Source organism: Cygnus olor, chromosome 21 (assembly GCF_009769625.2).
Source record: "Cygnus olor isolate bCygOlo1 chromosome 21, bCygOlo1.pri.v2, whole genome shotgun sequence".
Taxonomy (NCBI): Eukaryota; Metazoa; Chordata; class Aves; order Anseriformes; family Anatidae; genus Cygnus; species Cygnus olor.
The window spans coordinates 5,499,674-5,513,902 of NC_049189.1; the positions used below are offsets into that span (position 1 = coordinate 5,499,674).

Consider the following 14,229-nt stretch of genomic DNA (forward strand, 5'->3'; position numbering starts at 1 on the left):
TGGGGTAAAACTTGATATTTATTGAAGACTACTTGGGACAGTCACAGTGGACAAACGCTACATAAGGCCTCACTCACCCTTGGTATAAGACCATTGCTCTAGTGGAGTATACAACAGATCCCTGTATATCACTACTAATGTGCAATGGAGATGCCCTATTTAAGGCAAGAACTGGATTTGTACAAAGCGCTGACTGCACACTGCAGTCAGCTGTATCCTGCGCCCAGGGATTCACTGTAATGAAACCTATACTCACTCTCACACACGAGCGTACATGGGAACAGGCTCTGGCTCCACATTCCAAGTCAGTTCTATATACAGTGGTAAGAGCACTTGAAATAAAGAGGCAGCAGCTGCTCTACATTCATCCAGAAGGCCAGCTGAAGAGACTGGGTTATCAAGGTATGGTTTGTGAGAGATCTTGCTCCACTGGAAGATTGGACAAGGCTTGCAGGAATGGAATCAGGTGCCTTTGTGGGCTCGTTCTTCGACATACAGCTGCATCTGGAGGAGAGAAACAAGTGTCAGTTCTGTTTGATAGGTAGGTGAATGGAGAGAAGTCTGCAACAGGCTAAAGAGTTTGTACCTTCTCCCAGGTTCCCTATTTCAAGATGAAGAGTTTTCTGATTACATCCAGTTTCAGCCACCTCTTGGGCCAGAATGCTCTGCTCACCTTCAAGATATCAGATGTCATAGTTTTCAGTGGAATAAGCCGGGGGTCATGCATGTGCACATCTTGTTCATCAGCGAGGATCCATGGGAAATCCTAGGGGCAGGACAACAAGTAAGTGAGAGCTCCAGTGACTGAGGGAAGAAACAAATGGTAATGCTGAAGGTAACTCAAAAATTCTTCATACGCTTTAAAAGTTTTTGCTATTATGCTTGGCCCCAAGACCCAGAATATCATTATTTTCAGTTAGAGCCTAAAACTACACTATTAACCCATTATACTTATCTATATTGAGCTTGCACTTCATATATTTATTACATCAGCATTTAATTGCAACTCCAAAACGTTCAGGGCATTGATTTCTGTCTTACCTTGCAAATTCAAAGGCTGTCCTGCTATAACACCAGTTCCAGTTACTAAGCACTATAGAGCAGAATTTGGAAAAAAAGATATATATTTCACATGCTTTATATATTGTGCCTTAAGACATAAAATAACTCGCCTCTGGTGGAAAAAAAAAATGTTTCCCTGTTTCCTAAGCAAGGATACGCACAAAAAAATATATCTTGCTTTAAGATGTGATCTACACAATCTTTTCTTGCAAGATAAATATATTTGTGCACCCAAAAACCACAATTTTAATGTTAGCTTTCCTTGCTAGTTATTGCTAGTAACTGGCCATCTACACATGGTGGATGTGGGATGAGTTTTTTTTTGTTACTTCAAATATTTATGTTGTACATTAGAGTACTTTAAGTGACTGAGCTGGCATTATGCAGTAAATAGTGTTACAGTCTAGATCAGGCATCAAAGCAGCTATTACCTGAACTGCAGCTGGTGCATGGTAAATGTCACTTCACCCCTGAAAACTCTTTAGTGCATTCAAAACAAAGTTGTGAAGTGCATCACAAAATTAGCAATCTAGCACCCCTTAACCTTAGCAACACCAAAATTCTTCAATTTCCATTCTTTGCTCTGCCGTTTGCTCGCACACAGGCAGCCAGTGATATCACTCACTTTTATCACCTGGATCTTCTCCATGTTCCGCGTGGCAGCCTCCCGTGTGTGAACCAGAACTGTGAAGGTGCAACCTGCAAGAAAAACGGCAGGCTCCAGAGCAGGGGAAAACCAACAGCAGCTTGGACACTAATCTATAATCATCTCAAGTTGATCAAATCCATGCTCTCAGGCTGTGTGGACCTGCCTACCTGGGGGATTGTTGTCAAGCACGGCATCGCACACGCTGATCTTCAGGATGAAGGCACGCAGTAATTGCTCCACGTGGGACAGCAAGGACTCCGAACTGTTGAGGAGACACCAACTGTTACTGCCATACAGCAAAGTACTGAGGCCTGTAACTGCTTCCAGAACACCTCTACAGGTGCAGGGGTTGAATGTCATGAGCAAGCACTAATGGAAACCTTACCTAATGGAAAGGAGAGGTGGCTGGGTGATCTCAAAGACAAATCTCTCCACTGGGTGGTGCTCTTTATCCAGGATTACAACTACAACTTTCTCCACATCATTCTGGAAGGATAAATATGGTTAGAAAAAGCACTTAAGCTTTCTTCTGCCCCCCTTTATCTACTTCTGATAAAGTGGTAGTATGTTCACCCGCTGTGGAGCAGCACTAGCAGTTATCCAAACCTTGAGCACTGTCAGATGACACTAGCTTATTAGAAAAAATATTTTTGCAAAGCTATTTGTCTATAAATGTTAAACTGATAGCTTATCTCAAAGTCATAGGGAGATGAAATTCACTAAATAGTGCTTTGGAACCAAGGAGGAAGTGCACAGTGTCCATTGCTGAGTGATGCAATGAGATGAATGTAAAACTGTCCTACTTCCAGTCTCTAAATGTAGTATGATGTCTGTAAAGAGCAGAGAATGCAAACCCTGCCAGCATTTTACATTCTGAAATGTTTGCTATGGTCATATTTTTCTCGCACAGAACCTAGAGTTCAAACCTACCTTCGCTTTCCGGCTTGCTGCCCAGCATTCAAACTATTCTTCTGCCAGATGGGTGCTTAAACCTAACATTCTGCTTTCAGATACATTTAAGTTAATGCGTAGGATGATGCAACTGAAAATATAGAAATGAAGCCTCATGTTTATGTATTAGATGCAACTAAATGCCAATATTCAGCAGCAAGACAGCGCCTTAACTACAAGGAAAGGTTATGGATGTTATTTTTCTTAGCTCCTTTATAAGCTAGCATATTGTATATGGTAAATATGTAATAAAAGCTTTGCAATGAAGGCAGTATTTGTTTTCTTATTTTGTATCCAACCCCCTTGCAGTACATTGGGCCAGCCCAGGTCCTTGGTATGATCTCACCTTCTCAAGCAGTGGCTTTACACAGTGCAACGTGTCTTGGATGTACTGATTCAGCTCCGGGTGGCAGGACATCTGTAGCAAACAGAATGAAGAGTCAGCGCTGTGTTCTGATGTGAGCCAGGCCAATGCTAAACAGGAAGACTTAAACATAAGAGCGTGATGATTCCAGTCACGCTTGAAACGGAATTTTTCACAACTAACTTGCCAATTCAAGCCACTAATTCTTTCATGGAAGGGTTAATGAGCTGAGGCAGATCACTGAACCCCCACAGTTATATTACTCCCACTACTCTTGCTAGCTTAGAAGCTCCTACGTAGCATGCACTGTATACTGCAGCATACCACTTAAAACTGAACCATCTCTATTTCCTAGGAAGCAAGCTTTCACATTACGTCACTGCACATAGCAGGGGAAACATTCTACTGTTATCTGTTAAAACAAACTTTAGAAGTGATTTAGTTTGGTGAGCATTAACTGACTACTGGTATTTTGCTTATCTGCATGGCTGTCGTCTTCCAGGAACATCTCCTACCTGGACAGGTACATTGTATTTTTTCCTCTTCTGAAAAATGCCAATAGGGTAAACTTCTCTGACATACAAGATAAGGTGAACGGCCACTTCTAGAAATTCTGAAAGAACATCTGCAACAACTGAAAAACAAAAGTAATGCTGAAGGTTGCAGAGCAATAGGAAATTTTATTTTAATTCACAAGAAATTGTTAAAGATATTTTTCCCTGCATGAATTTCATCTCCTACCAAGCTAGAGGAAATTTAGAGCTAGAACAATCTTCCACCACCAATCCCATAAGCTCACATGCCAAAAAGAAATCCTGTAAGCACACCAGCTTGCAGCATAACACATTACCTTGCCCAAAATTAAGGTCCTGTCGTGTCAGTGTGGTCATCTTGCCCAGAACCTGAAAGGCAGCATAGAAAGAGCATTTATCCCCTGGCTCCTCCAGGCTTACTACAGTCAGCTCATGGAGCCATCCAATTCCCTGGTGCCACTGAGCTCAGGCCAACAAACTGCCCTCTAAGCTCAGAAACAAGCACAGAAACACTGCTCTGACAAATCCAAAGGCCCGCTGTGAAAGATTTGAGCAGCCTTTACGACCAGCAACGTGTAGTCAAAAGTCACCCATAGCGCAAAAAAAATGAAGACAGCATCTTTGTTGTGTTCTGGTTTACAGCTCAAATTAATAGTTATGCATAGCTTTATTTCTGATCTTTCTTTTTAATCGTGTTTTACTTTAAAAATCTGCCCTGTTCACAGCTCTTCGCTGTCTCTCTCCCTTTTTGACACAGTTAAGAATGGAGGATTTAAAATTCCTAAGACTTAGGCAAGTTTAGACAACCACTTCTTAGGAGCACAAGAAACACTACTTATTATTTAAAAGCCACATAAATGTTCCAGTAACATATTAGAACATACCCCTTTTCTAGGCTCTGTATCCTATTATAGCACAAGATTTCAGTTTTATGGGTTTATTCTCACGCCACCACAAAATATTCCTCGTTCAGGCCAGGATCTGCACCTTCCATCTACCCAACCCAGGTACCCATCTGCTATCCACTAACAACAGCTCCAGAGCCTCTCTCAAATCCCAAGGAATACAAACCCTGCACAGCCATATAATTAAGTTAATTTGGAATTTGTCCTGCAGGAATTTGTGACAAGGGCAGCACATCAGCAGCCAAATAGAATATCCTGTACCAACAATCAATCAGCAGATGTTGGGGCTCAACTTTCCAACAGTTTGTTATATACTGCAGTCAGTACCTTACACGTTTTAGGCTATAACGTACGTAATTTCCTATCACAAATTTTAGCGCGTTTCATTATTTTATTCATTCTCCATGCACGCAAACTCTAACCTACTCTAATCAGTAACTGATCGGAGCAACGCTGCACTTAACAGACTTGCACCTATTCCTTTCAATGTATTTCCTTTCTTCATGGGGTCACTTCCCAGTAAAAGCAGTCCCACCTCCCCAGCATAACGCAGAGCACTCAGAGATGGCTACAGCAAGCAAGGAGCAGGGACTAGGCTGCCTGCACGTCCTTTGCGATGCTTTTGGGGAGCCAGCAATCCCTTAGAGAAGAGATTTGGGAAAGAAAAGCGCAGCACAGGAGGCAGGAACATCGTGTAATTGGCGATCTGTCATCTTGACAGCGATGTCCTTTACGCAGGCTCCTGCACCAGCCCAGGGAAATGAGCACAGGCCTCCCGAATCAGCCGGCACCGCGCCCTGCCCCTTTCATGGCTTCAGAGGAGAGAAAGGAGAAGCCCAAGGGAGCCTTCCTCTCCTCCTCCTCCTCCTCCCGGCTCTGTACCGGCCGGCCCCGCGGAGGACAAAGCCCCAGGGCACGCACGGCTACCGGGGGTGCCTCGGTCTCGCCCTTTCCGAGCGCAGCCTTCACGCCTGCCTTTATTCCTGCCTCCCCCAGCCCACGGTGCGAGGTGCCGCCGCAGGGCTCCCGAGCCCCCCGATCCCCCACCGGGCTCCCACCCGCCCGTTCCCCGCCGAGGAACCGCCGGTGCCCGCCAGCCCCGTGCCGTACCGTGCCCGGCGGAGGGGAGCGCGGTGCCGGTCAGCCCCGTGCCGCTCCGTGCCGTGCCGTGCCGCTCCGTGCCGTGCCCGGCCGAGGGGCGCCCGGTGCCCTCCCGCCCCGGGCCGGGCCCCGCCGCTGCCCGGTTCCCGCCGCCCGCCCCCGCCCGGTGCCCAGCGCTACCGGCCGCGCGGCGGCGCGCGCCTCTGACGTCATGCGGCGGGCAGGTGGCGCGCCCCCTGGTGGCGGGAAACCGGGGAGGAGGGGCACGGGGCCGCTCCCGCTGCCGGTCCCGGTGCCAGCCCCGGGGGGGGTGGTTCCCGGGGGGTCCCCGCGTCCCGCAGCTGCCTCCGCCGCCGCCGCGGGGCTGCAGGGAGAGGGGCCCGCCTGCCGCCCGCCCCCCGCTGCCCTAACGCCGGGGTCCCCATGCGGGGAGCGGGGCAGCCGGGCCGGGACCCCCCCCCCGGCGGCGGGCAGGTGAGCGGGGCCCGGCCGGGGCTTCCCCGCCTTTGTCTCCGTCCTTTGTGTGCCCCGCTGCCGCCGGCAGCCCCCGCGCCCCTCCGCCTGCCTCGCACCATGGCCCCCGCACCGCGCACCCCTCCCCTGCACCCCGCTCCCCCGGGGCTCCCGGCGTCCCCGGTTCCTCCGCGCATTCCCCCACTGCCTCCCCCCCATCTCCGTCGTCTCCTCCTCCTCCTCCTCCTCCTCCTCCTGCCGGTTTGCACACCCCCTGCCCCCCCGCAGACCCGCTCCCCTCCCCTCCCGCTGCACGCACAGCCCCTGCCGGCCCTGCCCTGCCTGCCGGGCTCGGCGCACGCCAGGAGCTGCGGACAGGTAGGCAGCGGGCTGCATGCTCCCCCGAGCTTTTTTTCCCCGTTGCTTTCGCAGGGACGGGGGGCGAGGGGAGGGCGGCACTTCCCCACTTTCCGTGCACCCCGGAGGAGACAAAGGCCGGGGGGCCGGGGACCCCCATCCCCGCCGCCGGGATGCCCGCGGTGCCTCGGGTGGCGGCGGCATCGCGCGGAGGTGGGAGCCGGGGGGCTGGGGGAGAGCCGGGCGCCCTCCCGAGGTGCGAGGTCCCTTCGGTCCCTTCGGCCGTGCCTATTGTCGCCGTGCCGGGCAGCAGCCTCCCGGTGCTCCCGGTCCCGTCGCCCCGCTCGCCCTCGGGGCGCAGGATGCGCAGCGCCGTGCGCCTCCCTCCCGACACGGCCGGGACACGGCCGGGACACGGCTGGGACACGGTCGGGACACGGCCGGGACACGGCTGGCCCCTTCCCTGGCACCAGAGGCACCGCTGTTCGCCCAGGTGGGTGCTGAGCCCCCCGCGCACCCCGGGGGTACGTCCCGGCTCGGAGCTGAGGAAAGTGCCCGAGGGGCGAGGGAAGCTTTTCCCTCTGTCATTGTGTCTGCAGAGCCGCGTGCGGAGCCCCGGCGTACCCACGGGTTTATTCTCCGCTCTTCCTCTGTTGGTAAAAGTGAGACCTCGTTTCTGAATTAAATCAGTTTGGCGTCAGTTAATGGCTTATTACAGCCGGTAATTCATCATGTAGGATTTAAGTGACATTTATCCAATTCACACCTGAAGTCTTCCGTCAACCGGAGGATTTAATGGAAATGGTTTTGTATTTCCATCTCCTCTCCCTTGCAGAAGGAGGCGTTAATCCTACACGTTTTGGTTCAAAGTGAGAATGACACACAAGGAATAATGTTGAAAGCACAGCCTAACTGCTCTGCCACTTGGGGGCACGTCCACTGCTACCCACGGTGAGGACTGGGCCAAACCTGCCCCTCTCCTCCCCGTCACACCGGCGGGTGCTTTCCAGCCGGGTGAGCAGTGACCTTTGCTATTGGCTGTGTCTCATTTGTCACCAGGCATTGTGCATTAAACTGGAGAGTCTTCTCTGCCGTGCTGACAGCAAGCGACTATATCTTGGATGCTAATCTCAGACTCATTGCTATTTTAATCTCATTATTGGGTAGAGGAGCCTCTGGCTGATAGCAGGTTGCCTGTGATGGCTGTGTCAGCCACTCTGTGAAGTCCCAGAGGGAAGCAGAGCAGAGGGTACTGCATATTCATTCATGTGCCTCTCTTCCACTTCAAAACAGTGGCTTGCTGGGCTGCTCTGTCCCTGGAGGCTGCGCCCTCCCTGTTTGAGCATTGAGCTGCGAGCAGGGAAGCGCTCCGTGCGGGCCAGGGCAGGCACAGGAGAAAGGGTGGCACAGCTGCGGCTCAAGGTGAGAGGCATGCAGTGAGTCGGATTTGCAAGGTGTCCAGCGATCATCAGAGCTAGGGTGCTAGAGCTTAGGGCGACTTACTGGCTGGTGTAAAGCTGCCGGCTTCCTCACAGGTCTGGGCCGCAGGAGAGGGCGTTTCCTGGGCTGTGCTGGGTGAGTGAGCCACTTCGGTCCTCGGGGGTCAGGAGGGCAGAGCATGGTCTGTCAGCCAGAGCTGAGCGGTGAGAGGACAGGATCGCCTGGGCCAATGTGGCAGCAAAAAGAGAGTCCCAGTTCCAGCCCTTCAACTAATGGGGAATGAGCCACGTTTCAAGTGGGCACTGGATGCGGGCTGCCTTGGGGAGATGTTTTGTGGAGGCACAGGGGTAACTACAGCTACTGCTTAAACCCCTGCAAGCTCGAATCTGTGTCCTGTCTCCTGTGCCGCTACTGCATGGAATAAACCTGAATTTAGCCCTTTCTACAGCAGGGCGCTGTTCAGTGATGGCAGAAAGTGAGAGAAACCAAGCAAAAGGAAAACGTTTCAAAGGGTGATGGTGGGATTCAAGTAGCCGAGCCTAAATATCTGCAGAAAGAAAGTCTCTCACACCAAATGAGGGACAAGGAAACTGGAATCAGATAAGTATGAAAAGCAGGGTGGGGAGGAAAGGTGACAATGGATACAAGCAACCTAAGAAAGGAGGAGGACAGCTCTGAAGAGGGACCCAAAAGGACTGGCAATCTGTGATCTGGGGACTTTGCCACTCCATCATCCCAAATATGTCTGAGCCAGCAGGAAAAAAATATCCTTTACAAAGTGAGTGTGCAAGAAATGCTGGAGATAAAGAAAGTGATATCTTTACCTGGCGGAAGAAAAGAGAAGGGTGCATATAAAATTTCCTGTCTGCTTTTGGAGACCCTAGAAAAGTGTGTGTGTGGGGGGGGGGTGTCCCTTGGAAATGGGAGGGTCTTTTGGCAGATTATGTATGAAGCTTCTCAGCATTTGCCTCCAGAAACAGAAAAACAGATGGAAAGAGACCCAGCAGGGAAGTGAAATCTCATTTATCTGCACAATGCCATCCTCCTGGCTCCAGCCAGCTCTCTGCATGTCAGCTACCATAGAGCCTACCCCTTCCATTCTGCTCCAGGCCTTCCCAAGCCCATCCATCACCCTATGGCTTCTTATTTACAGAGAGCCTGGCACACGAAGCTGGGTTTATTGTCTGTCATCTGTGCCACACATGCACATACACACAACACCCATGTAGATGCACATACACTTTGTCTATTGCTGCAGCTTGGGGTTATCTGCAGTCCAGGAAATCTTTAGGCACTCCTGCCAAAGTCTGAGTTTATCAGAGCCAAAGAGAAATCTGGCCCAGAGCACGTGCTTGGGTTTAGCTCCTGAGCATTGAAACTGCATCATCTGTGGTGATAAAGGATCTCCATATTCTCTAATTCTGTGTGCAAGTGTTTTGTTCATCTTCGATGTGACACGAAGGACATACGTGAAAAGTTAAAGTCAGGACTGTCAGGTACCATGTTTTAAGTCAGATTTATAAACGATGATCTGATGTTAGCACTTTGTCAAATAAAAAAACAAATACGGCAGCAGAGCCTGCTTCCACACCAAGGTGACAAAGCTGTATTTATAGGGAGAAAACATGGCCAAGTTACTGGGTACCCATTCAGTCCCTGGCTGCGTTGCAGGATTACAAGCAGAGAGCAGAGTAATAGTAATTATATCAGCGAGTCCACAGAAGGAAACTGCCCACGGGGAAAATTACCCGAGATGCAAAAAAAAAACTTAATTTCCCTTACAGGGTTGTGACTATCCACTACTAACCCAAAATAGATCAGAAGTATTGGCTGAGAGACAGCACTGCAACTCATTCATCAGCCCTGAGCCTGCACCCCAGGTAGCTGTAAGCCCTTATCTTTGCTTTACACATTTTCTTGCTAGTAGGCAGATTTGCTACCTCAAGAAGCAGGTGGTTCGTAATCCTGAGGGCATATAAAGGAAGTGCAAAGTGCTGGGTTAAGTAAAGAGGGTGCAGGTCTGGCGTTGTGGAGAGCTGCAGGAGCAGGTTAGTACTTTGGCTATTTCCTTTATTAATACCCTATCCCTAAGAAGAGTATGATTTTTGGATTTGATATAACGTGTGTGTTTGGTTTAGAGCAATTTGGGAAAGGCGTCTCCTTACAAGGCCAGACATCTTTCCTCCTGACATATGCCTCGCTCAGGGCAGAATTTTATCTTTTACAGAAAAGGTGCATCAGCACAGTGAGAACGTTGCTGTCTTCTCTATCTGCAAGTCCTGGGCTAGCACTGACTTCCTTTGTGGACTGCACTCCTCAGAGGGGACAGGGTGGAGTTTGCTTTGGTACTTAGACACCGGGGAACCTGAGCACTGAGGAGAGGAACCAGGGATGTTGTTTTGTCATCTAGCTATCTTGTGGAAGTGTGAATTTTACAGCCTTTTTAGGGCAAGAAAACCTGAGGAGGTAGGAAGAGGTTTCTGCAGTTACAGATGGATCGCAGCATAGAAACACCTGTTTAAGAGAAGGCTGGGACTTCTGTACCTCTAGCTGCATTAATACAAGCTACCAAAACGGGTCCATTTTGTTTGGCCAAACAGCTCAGAGCTCCCCTGACAGAAGTGCAGTCCGGGTGCATTATTAATGCGTTATTAGTCATTTATGTACATTATTAATGCAAGATTCCCAGCGACAGTCATGCATCATGTTAGCCTGCCCTCTGAGCCAGCGCAGAGCTGAGGCAACCCATGTGCTCTAGCTGCACTTTCCTGCTGTGTCATGCCACCAAGCCAGCTGAGCAGCTTAAACGAATGCCCCCTGCACTTTGAAGCAGACCTTCTGTTTAACTGCCCTGCAGCATCTAGCTGTTCTCTGGCTCCTGCCGGAAACTAGGATCTGTTGCTAATGTGTCTGTCAGGTTCCTCATCAAAGGGCCCGTGTCTGTGTGCCTGAGATTGGAGGCACCTGCCTCGCATTTCCTTTGCGCTTGTTCTCTCTTGTTGGCATTTTGCCTATAGATGGAAAGGTAAGATGCTGTTTCCAGCTCTTTGAGTTGTTCTGTGTGATGCCTCGATCCAGCTGGTTTGCTCTGGTTCTTACAGAGAAAATTCTAGGAGGAAAAAAAAAAAAAAAAGACTGTGGACGCAGAGCTTGGGTTTTGCTTGGCTGCTATTTGTTACACTGGTTTTGAAGCAGGAACTTCAAGTGCTCTGCTAATAGATTTAGCTGTCAGTCTGGTTTTCCTTTGTCTCAGGTAGCTGCCAATAAAATGTCATTTTTTAGTGTTATGCCTTCAGGAAATGAGCTACTCAGTACCTCCCAAATCAGCCCTCAACTAGCAGTTTCTTGTCTTTTGTGGCCAGTGGACAGATCCGCTTTTCAGGCTCTGCATTAAAGAAAATGCCCGTGCTGCCTCTCTCTTTCCAGGGAGGTCTGGACTGAAATTTTGCTCCCAGTCTCTAAGCAGTAGCAGAGATGCGTCTTGTAAAGGCAGAATCTGCTGGTGAATGAGTGAGCAGGCTTTTTGGTTAAGAGGATGGAAACATCTCTAAACCCTCCAGATGTTCCATGAAGCTGGGGTTGCAATGATGGCAGAGGTTCCACTGACTGAAAACACTTCACATGCACCTCATGGGTTGAAAGAAAAGAAGAAAGGAAGGACTGAGGTCGTTCTTAGGGTGATTCCTGTCAGCCCTACAAAAAGGCACTGAGATGGGCTTCGAAGGATATTCCCCTTCACAGGTGACACAAGTGACAACGGCCGGTCAAAGAAAAGGAAAGGTCAGAGGAGGGGATTGAGTGAGGAGCTGGGGCTGTGAAGAGCTTTGTGACATTATTTCTCAGAGTAAGCACAGGACTGCTTTTCTGAGCGTCACGGGGAGCTCTGGCTCTAAGCATGCCTTTGTGCTGCCCGGGTTGGGCGGGACAGTCCAAGAAAGCTACCTGAAAGTGAAAGGCTCACTAAAAATGCTGAGTTATTTGCGGGAAAGCGCAGGGAAGAATGACCTAATTAGAGAAGTTTCTAACTTGTGCAATATCCCAAAGCCATGTCTCATAACACAAACACAGGGATGAAGAAAGACCCTTGAAGATATTCCACTGAAGCAGAATGAATGAGAATACTCCGTAGCCACTGTGCTGAGGGACTTGGTCTCATTGCTCTTTGGACTTGAGTTACCCTCCCAGTGAGAGCCTCACCTGGTGGGCTGAGGTGAAGAGACTTGTGCAGGGTCAGGGAGGGAAGTAGGACAAGCTAGAGAAAATTCAGTCTGCCTTCCTTCCCCTTGACCAGCATCCCCTGCTCTGCTGACAGCAGATTTGTTTTTCTGCTCCACTGAGATATCAGCACAAAATTTGCAGTTTTTTTTCTTCCCTTGACCGTTTTCAGGCAGCCTGCAGCAGTATGTGTGTGCATCACGCCTCTCTGTCTCAGGCTGCTCAGGGCTGTTGCTGGTCCTGCGAGGCCACCATCTGTCTCCGGTTCTGTTCATCTTGACATCTTCATTGCAAGGAAACCAGCTGTGGGGGGGCCGAGGGGGGAGACCTGGTGCCAGCCAGCCCCAGGATGCCAACCTGGCATCGAACTGGCCCAGCCTGACAGCTGGTGCTGTGCAGGCAGCTCGGGGGCTGAGGCCTGCAGGAGCCAGCCCCTCAGATGGCAGGCTGTGAATGGGAGGGTAGGGGAGCTAGTCAGCAATCAAAGGGAAATGTCCTGCTGATTGATGGCCCTCATTTGCACATGAAACTGGGACCTCTCAGCCCTGCAGGCCTTGCACGTGTGTCTCAGCTGCTGTAAACAGGGCTGGGAGAGAAGATATGGAGGAGGGAAAAGCTGTCTGCCAGCTCTGGACACCTTAAGTGTTGTCATCTAAGTTGTCCTAGGTTTGATTCTTGGTTGCCTTCACAGTTCCTTGAAGCTGGTTGCTTAATGCATTTTGTTGTTGTTTGTTTTAATTACAGGTGAGGCAGAGCACCCAGGATTATGGCAACTTCTTCCACCTTCTTCTCCGTGTTTCTTTTCCTGTGTGTGCTGGTTCTTTCTGACATCAGTGTTGCAGTCTCCCTGGACCCTGGCACGAAGCTCAAAAATGTTCCAGAGAACAACAACCATCTTCAAAACCAGGAGATGTGGCTGCAGCAGCCCAGAAGTGGGCACCACCACAAACACGGCTTGGCCAAGAAAGAGAGGGCCCACGCCATGCCTCCTAGAGGGCAGCCGGCGGGGGAGGAGGCCCTCAGGACGGGTAGCGGAGCTTCAGCCATGGAAGAACCGGCGGCAGGACAGCCAGCAGCCCTGAAACAGGACAAGGACGTGTTCCTGGGTTTTGAGTTCCCACATCCCGAGAAGGAGAACCAGTCCCCTGGGTCTGAGAGAGGGAAGAAGCAGAACAGAGAACACCGGCGACACAGCCGCAGGGACAGGCTGAAACACCACAGAGGTATTTGAGCTCCCAGGGAAGCTGAGGTTGTTGGGTCGCTTGAAATGAGCCTCAATTGTGTGAGGGCAAGAAGCTGCAGCTGTGGTAGAGCCACATGGGTGTGCAGAGGGTGTGGGGTGTGTGCCTGCTCGGGGGAGAAATTGGCCAAACAAAAGAGGCACAAGAAAAGAGGGAAGTCCAGAACTGGAGGTTTTTACTGCTGGCTGCAATTTTCTGAAAATGACCTGGTTTGCCTTACAGGGGAGAGCTCTGAAAGCTCCTAGGACTGGGGGGGTCGGTTTGGGGTGGCCTGCTTTGTTTTGTTGGCTTTTAAGCAAGTGGTTCAATTTATGAAGAAACATCTCCAAGCCATGCTCAGTCTCTCCACTGACTTCGAAACATGACCAGAACTAGAAATAATTAGAACAACAACAAAAAAACACTTAGCTTGAAGATCAATTTCTTTTCATCACAGCTTGTATTCTTCTGTGCTTATGCTGAACTATGAAAAATATAGCTTTTGCACATGTGAAATTGCAGTAATTAAGTTAAAATATGGCTGAAAATGTTGCTATAAGTTTTTGACCCGGACTGCTTTCCTTCACAGGTCAAGTTGTGGGTGTGTGTCTCTGCGGTATGGTGTGCTCAGTGTGGTAAATCTTTAGTTCTATTAAAGCCAGGCAATCTGTGTCAGTCCACACCATTTGACAAGTTGGGTGTCAGTGTCCCTGCCTTCCAGCTATCACCCCTCCCTGCATCAGTAAGAAGAGCTCTATTGTTTTCTCAGGGGACTGACTAAACAACTCCCATTAAGCAATATATAAGAGCATGCAACAAAGCTGGTTTGAAGCAGTATTTGCAGACTACAAAATAGGCCTCATATCTTAAGTTGCATATTTAGGTATAACTTAAGGTCTATATTAAAATTAATACTTTGCAAAAGCATGGATCAAGCTGTAAAGTTATTCTTATTTCAAGTTAGGTAGGTTCCGACTTG

The 14,229-nt window shown here is 49.8% G+C and overlaps 2 protein-coding genes across 9 annotated transcripts in view; one reads left to right on the plus strand and one right to left on the minus strand.

The window, feature by feature from the left end:
- The window catches only part of MAD2L2 (mitotic arrest deficient 2 like 2), a 25,270-nt gene continuing 11,041 nt past the window's right edge, over window positions 1-14,229 (minus strand). Inside the window, exons 1-9 of one of the 6 annotated variants that reach the window (XM_040533881.1) lie at window positions 5,575-5,749; window positions 3,877-3,928; window positions 3,542-3,660; window positions 3,009-3,080; window positions 2,097-2,197; window positions 1,879-1,973; window positions 1,688-1,761; window positions 638-766; window positions 1-541 (exon numbers count right to left, since the gene is read on the minus strand). In XM_040533881.1, the coding sequence (XP_040389815.1) occupies window positions 398-541; window positions 638-766; window positions 1,688-1,761; window positions 1,879-1,973; window positions 2,097-2,197; window positions 3,009-3,080; window positions 3,542-3,660; window positions 3,877-3,916 (774 nt within the window). In that variant the 5' untranslated portion in view covers window positions 3,917-3,928; window positions 5,575-5,749 and the 3' untranslated portion in view covers window positions 1-397. Of the gene's footprint in view, window positions 542-637; window positions 837-1,667; window positions 1,762-1,878; window positions 1,974-2,096; window positions 2,198-3,008; window positions 3,081-3,541; window positions 3,661-3,876; window positions 3,929-5,574; window positions 5,750-14,229 lie in introns of those variants that run through there. The other 5 variants (XM_040533883.1, XR_005814183.1, XM_040533884.1 and 2 more) reach the window with 5 other exon arrangements.
- The window catches only part of DRAXIN (dorsal inhibitory axon guidance protein), a 13,065-nt gene continuing 5,127 nt past the window's right edge, over window positions 6,292-14,229 (plus strand). The window contains exons 1-2 of one of the 3 annotated variants that reach the window (XM_040533878.1): window positions 6,292-6,396; window positions 12,775-13,253. In XM_040533878.1, coding sequence (XP_040389812.1) covers window positions 12,797-13,253 — 457 coding nt within the window. In that variant the 5' untranslated portion in view covers window positions 6,292-6,396; window positions 12,775-12,796. Of the gene's footprint in view, window positions 6,397-9,181; window positions 9,864-11,063; window positions 12,675-12,774; window positions 13,254-14,229 lie in introns of those variants that run through there. The other 2 variants (XM_040533879.1, XM_040533880.1) reach the window with 2 other exon arrangements.